The 7,335-nt window shown below is 41.6% G+C and overlaps 1 protein-coding gene across 2 annotated transcripts in view; it reads right to left on the bottom strand.

Annotated features, from left to right (window-relative positions):
• Window positions 1–4,185, bottom strand: part of fat2 (FAT atypical cadherin 2) — a 41,817-nt gene extending 37,632 nt beyond the window's left edge. For both annotated transcript variants that reach the window (XM_061235781.1, XM_061235782.1), the window contains exons 1-2: window positions 954–4,185; window positions 108–416 (exon numbers count right to left, since the gene is read on the bottom strand). In XM_061235781.1, the coding sequence (XP_061091765.1) occupies window positions 108–416; window positions 954–4,185 (3,541 nt within the window). The remainder of the gene's footprint in view (window positions 1–107; window positions 417–953) is intronic.
• Between the last annotated feature and the right edge of the window lie 3,150 nt (window positions 4,186–7,335).

The following is a 7,335-nucleotide window of genomic DNA, read 5'->3' on the forward strand; positions in this document are numbered from 1 at the left end:
GAGAAGGGACACGGGGCACTACGTATCACCTATGCATGCATCCCTCCAATTCTATCACAGTGCAGATTACGTATTGAATAAGTACAAGCAAGCAGGGAGTCATTTACCTGTCTTGGTGTTGATGGAAAAGAGGCGTTGTGAGTCCACAATCTGGAAGGTGAGTTTTTCCTCTGAGTCTAAGTCGACATCTGTGGCTGCCACTTTGAGCACAGATTTGCCCTTCGGTGAATTTTCCAGCACTGAGCCAAAGTAGATAGGCTTGGAGAGCTCAGGGGGGTTGTCATTTATGTCCATCACTTCAACAAACACCTCTGTCCAGGACACAAGGGGTACAGTCCCTAGATCTGTGGCATAAACTGTGATCCAGTAGTGTGGAATAGCTTCCCTGTCCAAAGTTTCAGCAGTCCGAATAACTCCTAGGAAAGCATATAGCACAACATATTGTTTAGATCATGTGAACAGGTTATTTGTACTAAATGTAAACATAGCACACACATTTTTAAATGTCATAGTGATGAAAATAGTTACTCTACCAAATCAAAATAGATACATTTGAACATACAGTATGTGCATTACTGTATGTCTCTGCCTTCGCATGAACTGATCACACCTTTTCAAGCTTGAACAAGTATCTATGGGTTGATATGAAAGAGGCGCATGGTATATACTGTACATACACTGTATACTATCAGAGAATTCTCTTGCCAGTGAGTTTTTGAAACAGTTCAACATACATACAGTGGGACTATTCATTTCAACAATCAAGTGAAATTAAAAAAAATATTTTACAGTGATCACTAGTCTTACTTCTTGGAGAATCGTCAGAATCTGGGCCCCTGGGCCACTACTTTGAGCTTATTACTAGTACTTAGGGGATGGTTTACCCTCTATTTACACATTACTTCACATTGGTGATTCCCTAGATTTTATGTGCAACGTCAGTTAAGATTTACCTGTTTCTTCATCAATGGTGAACACTCCTAAGCCAGTTCCACCGTGGATATGATATCTCACAACTCCATCTTTACCCAGGTCCCTGTCAACTGCAGTTAAGGTGACCACTGAGGTTCCCACTTTTGCATCCTCCATCACTGCTACCTTGTAGACGAATGAGGAGAAGGCTGGGGTGTTCAGATTTTCATTGACGTCCAGCACCTCAACCTCTATGAAGCAGGAGGAAGACAAGGATCGTGGCTGTCCATGGTCCACTGCCCGAACAGTTAGATTATAAAACTGCTTCCTCTCAAAGTCTAGTTCTTTCTGAAGTGTCAAGCAGCCTGTTGATGTGTCGAGGAAAAAAGCCCCATTCTCAGTGTTCTTCAGGTTATAGCTAATTTCTCCTCCAGTCCCAAGATCTAAGTCATAGCTCTCTACCCATAAAAGAACTGTCCCTAAAGGTACATCTTCCAGTACTTGAATTTTGAAGACCTTTGGCACAAATTTTGGAGGACTATCATTAATGTCCTCTAAGATCACCACCACATCAACTATGGAGAGAAGCTGAGGTTCTACTTCAGCCTGATCTCTTGCCTCAATCTTTAAATCATGCCTTTGATTTGTTTCTCTATCCAGTCGCCCAGCCACCTTCAGTATTCCGGTTAGCTCTTCGATCTTGAATGTTTCAGTTGAAGTTAGAAGGGAATACTTAATGCTTCCACTATCATCCAAATCATAATCGACAGCATGCACTTTAAAAATGCTCTTGTCCACTTCTGTGTTCTCAGGTATGCTCAGAACATACATGCACTGATCAAAAACAGGTGGATTGTCATTGGCATCTAATATATTTACAGCCAAAAACTTCCATGCAGATGTCTGTGGGACCCCTACATCATAAACAGTAATGTTCAGAATATAGAATGCCTTTGTTTCTCTATCTAATGTGCAAGTAAGCTTAAGCTCTCCCGTATCCATGTCGATGGTAAAACATGAATCTTCACTCCCACTGGAAATGGCATACACAAGTTTGCCGTTGAAGCCTGTGTCAGCATCTGTAGCCCGGAATTTCAGGATGGTGGTGTTCAATGGGAAGTCCTCTTTGAGGTCCATGGAGCTTGGCAAATCAGGCTCAAACTTAGGAGAGTGCCTGTTAATGATATGGATATCTGAAAAGGTGTCCTCGTCTTCAGTGGTCATTTCAGGCTTTATAGATTCAATAAGCCTTTCTGTCAGTTGTTTGAAAACTCCTGTTTCATGACACTGCATGCTGGCTTCACCGCCAGAGCCTGTGACAGCAATGCTAACAACAGTAGGAACAGCACTATGTATACCATCTGTGGCCGTTATCTTGAGGCTAAACGATGGCATCTCACCAGCTGACAGGGACAAGGGAATCTTTTTAGCCAGCCTGATGGACCCTGAGACAGGGTCAATGTTGAACAAGGCACGCTCATTACCAGACTCGATGCTGTACCTGACTTGCTGGAGTTCATCCAGGTCCACGGCAGACATGACGCCAATACTCTCTCCTACCGAAAAGTCCTGGGGGATGGTGGCATTACACCCCACCCTCTCAAATAGAGGTACATTATCATCAAGGTTGCTCATGATGAGTGTCACGGCACATTCACTCACATGGCTGAAGGGGCTTCCACTGTCAGAGGCCCTGACTCTGAGGTGATACCACCTCTGCATGAGCTCATAGTCCATCTCCTCAGATGTGGAGATGACACCCGTAAACGGGTCCACTGTAAATGGCAAGGGACCGGTATTGGTGATGGCATAAGTCACAAAGCCATTATTGCCTGCGTCCAGATCCGTGGCAGTGACTGTTAAAATGCTTGTGCCTATGGCCACATTCTCTGGAAGTGTACCTTGGTATGGAAGACCGATGAACTTGGGAGCATTGTCGTTCTCATCAATGATATCAACAATCACATGGGCTTGTGCTTCTCCATGATTCAACACCACATCAAACTCGTAATGTGACTTCCCCTCAAAGTCCACATGTTCTGTAGTTACAACTTGACCACTCTTAGGGTAAATCCTGAATTTGAAATTACTGGGGCGATTTTTGATATGGTATGTGACATTAGCATGATTTGGCATTGCTATTACTCTAACCACGTGAGTCTTTGGTGCAGCAAATTCACTTAGCATAGCATGATAGACTTCACTCTCAAATTTCAACAGGGTGCCTTTTGTAGGGGGAATATAGATCTCTTTTATCTGAGAAAGGATGGGAGGATTGCTCCTGTCTTTTGCTTGAAGGGAAATATTTAAACCAAAGGGGCTATGTGACCAGTCTATCTTTTTGGTGGAGACTACCTCAAAGTTATAACCTTCCAGACTGGATGGAATAATTTCAAAGTACCTCTGTGGATCTCCAGCAACAATTTTCAAAGCTTCTACTTCTTTTTCTCCAGCTTTGACCACAACATTTAGAGACAGCATATCATCGCCCTCCTTCTGTGTTATTACAGTGACTGGTTTGATTGTTGGAGGTTCGGCAGAGACCTTCTCCACATTTACTATGACTCTTGCCTCATTCCCAAACTTTGGTATTCCTGAGATTTTCTTAGTCCTGTCTTCAGCTAAGACCGTGAGCTCGTACCTGCGTGCTCGACTATAGTCAAGCTTCTTGGTGAGGGTGATGGTACCTGTGAAGGGATCAACTGCAAAGGGGTGCGATCTGCTCATGAATGTGTAATAGAAGTCAGCGTTGCTGCTAATGTCAGCATCAGTGGCACTGACTTGGACCACACTGGTTTTCAGTGCAGTGTCCTCTTTGATGTTGACATTGTAGGATGCGGGATAAAAGAGTGGCTTCAGATCGTTGGTGTCAAGCACTTGAATCAGCACCTTTGTCCTGGCCTGGTAGTCATAGGTACTTTCACTTGCCTCAATGGTAAGTGTGTAACTATCTCTTACTTCCCTGTTCAGTAGAGCCGAATTACTGCTCCGAGTTTTTATCCTTAGGAAGCAGAAATCTCCCACTGTAACCTCCTCAGTTTTGAAAAGGCTGTCCTCATCCCCAGCCACCAGTTTGTATTTGATGTCCCAGAAGTCATCCGTGACCACAATGCCCATTTTAATGCCGCTTTCAACGTAGGTCCTTGGGGCAGAGTTCTCATAAATCGTGGCATTGTACAGATGATGGGTGAAGCTGAGAGGAGAGGAGCCCTTCACCAGGCTCCTGTGACAGCTCGCTATGTGCAGTGAGACTGCCATGACAGCAAGCAGCATGCCTGCTGCGGTGGTCCCCATATTCAATGGCTCCTCATGGACCTGCACTTCTGTACAGACAAGAAATAAATCAATCAGTGAATCAATCAGTTAATCAATCATGCAATCAATCAGTCAATCAATCATGCAATCGATCAGTTAATCATTGCATAGCCGTATTTATAATCAGGTTGTGCCCGCATCTGTGGTCAGTAATGAAATTGTGCTTCTTTCTTGCAGAAATGTTATCTTATTCTATTTTCAGTTACACACATGTTGTGATGTCCAGCCAAATATATATCAACAAGGATGCCAATAATTCTGGAGGCCAATGTGAATCCCATTGGAAACCTATGGTCTGAACTGGAGAGGGAGGTCCATAAGCGCAAACCAAAGGATATCAAAGATTATGAAAAGTTCTGCCTGGAGGAATGGTCAAAAACCCCTCCAAATGTGTTCTCTAACCTAATCACAAATTATGGGAAAAGATTCATGGCTGTCATCTTTACCAGGTGCGTTTGCACAAAGTATTAAACCAGGGGTGCCATTAATTGTGAAACAAGTTGAAAAACGTATGACTAATGTTTATTCCATTGAATCAATAGTAAAGCACACTATTTCGCACATTAGAAAATAAAGCTTTTTGTGCATATTTATCAATACTTCTGGAGCCCATTCTATATACTGTATATTTGTATATTAGCAAGTCACAAGGCTATGTATCAAGCTGCCTATTTCTATTCTACTACAGTTCTATGTAGATTTCTTTGTAAGAATTACAATTCATGCCATCACCTGCATGATTGTTGTGACAAAGTTTATTGCTAGACTAGAAACATGCTTATGAGTTATGTTCTATACATTTTGTATCTAACCACTGTAACTTTTGACTGAGAAACAATTGCCAAGCTTTTTAATGACATGCATAACTATTTCTGACATGATGTGGTTTAAGAGGGTAAGTAATCCCTTTAAACGTGAAAAGCACATAATTAAGAAAAATTAACCGCTTGTTATAATTCTGGGATTGAAACTGTGGTTGGAACGAAAAAAAACAGCATATATTGAGGTACCCCAGGACCTAGTTTGAGAACCGCTTCTCTAAGAGTTCACAAGTCAGCACAGGATTGCAGCCTTGAACATTGCATTGTGTTCATATAATACACAATGCAATGCCAGTCATGTCGACAATGGATAAAAGCAAACTTGTAGAAAGGCATTATATCTCCTGTTCCAGCATGCCTTAAACAAAGGCAGTTAATGTGCGGTCTAAGCTTGAAAATTGTCTCAAAAACATGGTGGCCAGGTGTTGTTCATTGGCTGTGGCTTTCTTTCGTGTATTGTTTATTATTTCAAAGAGTTAATTTGAGATTTAAAATAAATAAATTAGCTGATTCTTTTTAGAGCAGCAATGGCACTGAAATTTCACTGCAACAAGATAGTTTGTTGAATATATATAAAAGCACTTTTTAGATCTACAGTGGAGTGCTGTGCATAAGTGTGACCAGTTCCTCCATGTTTTATAGTAATGTTAATGCACTGAATTCAGTGGATGATTAGATTTGGGCCTTTGGGTCTTTCTTTGCAAGAATATAGTGAATCTCAAGGTACTAGTACTTGCATGAGCTGTAATATTTCAGTGTAGTTTCATTTTGAGTGGGCCTGCGTGAATGAATCTATTAAAACAGTCAAGGAAAGGGACATGTTCATGTACTGTAACCTCTAACAATGGCTGCTGATGAAAAAGTTGATGCTGGGAGACAAATGAATGGGCATTTTGGTCAGAAGTAAGTTTGGTGTTAATCTGTTTTAGGGTTGGGAAGCAAAATGAATACAATTGTATTACTTTATACACATCATGTGTATGGGGTGAAGAATATGTACTCCCGGGTCAGTGTTTTTGTGTCTATGTGTGTGTGTGTGTGTGTGTGGACAGGATTCAGTCAACAGACATACTTAACCTTTTTGATGAGTTACCTGTGAACACAGTCTGGTTTTGCAAAATGAATTTTGTGTATATGTACAGTATGTGTACCTATAGAATATCTTTGAGATCTAGCATATCAGGTGAGCATGATAGCCTTCTTCCTCTATCTGAGGCCCCTCAATGGTAGAATAAACAATCCACTCCCATCAAACCCCCTTATCATTCGCCACTTCCCTCCACCTTCCAGAGTCTTGTCTTTCTGAAATACTCTGATCGACCTGGGCCGCCTGATACTTATCTTCCCTGGCCTGGAACTCTACCCAAGGGAATGGGTCTGACTCATCCATCTTCCTGTAAACTTAACAGTTTGGGTTCTAACATTTATCTTCATAGGTCTCCAAATAATAATAATAATAATAATGTAGTTGTGCAAAAGCACAATGCTGTATTGTCAAAGATAGAACAACACATTGCATTTAAAATAAATAAAAAATGGTGGGTCTGAATATGTTGAAAGGCAAAAATGTGTCATAAAATGCAATCTAAATAAAATTGTCGACACTCCAGCCCTCTTGTTCTCATTTAGACAGTGTGCATACAGAGGGCCAGGAGAAATGCTTTTTATTGCTGGGAAAAATCAGCGAGGATTTCTGACAAGGATCTAAATGGAGAGGAAAGGTTGTGAAACCCTCCCCTGCTAGCACAGTGACTCAGTGAGCTCTGTAAGCTCTGGGCTGAAACGCTGCATGCCTCAGCCTACCTGTAGGCACATGTTCAGCCAGGCACCAGACCTTCCTCAGTCACATTTCAACATTGCACCGACCGTCGAAGCGTTTGCCGAACTTAGCAGCATTGGAGGATTTAGACGGCTCAGCGTTCATATTTTCATACGCAAAAGCAGATTTCCTCAACAATGGTTAAAATGTGTCTTGTTAGACCTGAAGAAATCTTGATTATTATGATTATTACGATTATTATTATTATTATTATTATTATTATTATTATTATTATCTCCAAAAATCTAATGAGCAGCCCCCATTGCCCTTTTTGGTACACGTAGTCTCATGATTTCAATGGCAGCTTTCTCTCTGAATTCAACTGTACTCTGTATCCTGGTTGTACCCTTGTATTGCCTATGCAAATATAACCGCAGAATGGCTCCTCTCCCCACAGAAAGCGCTGGAGGGGTCGAGATCAAACACATCTACTGTGAGGACCCATGTTCAGCTTATAAGCTTCACAGT

The sequence above is a fragment of the Conger conger genome, chromosome 3 (assembly GCF_963514075.1).
Source record: "Conger conger chromosome 3, fConCon1.1, whole genome shotgun sequence".
Lineage (NCBI taxonomy): Eukaryota > Metazoa > Chordata > Actinopteri > Anguilliformes > Congridae > Conger > Conger conger.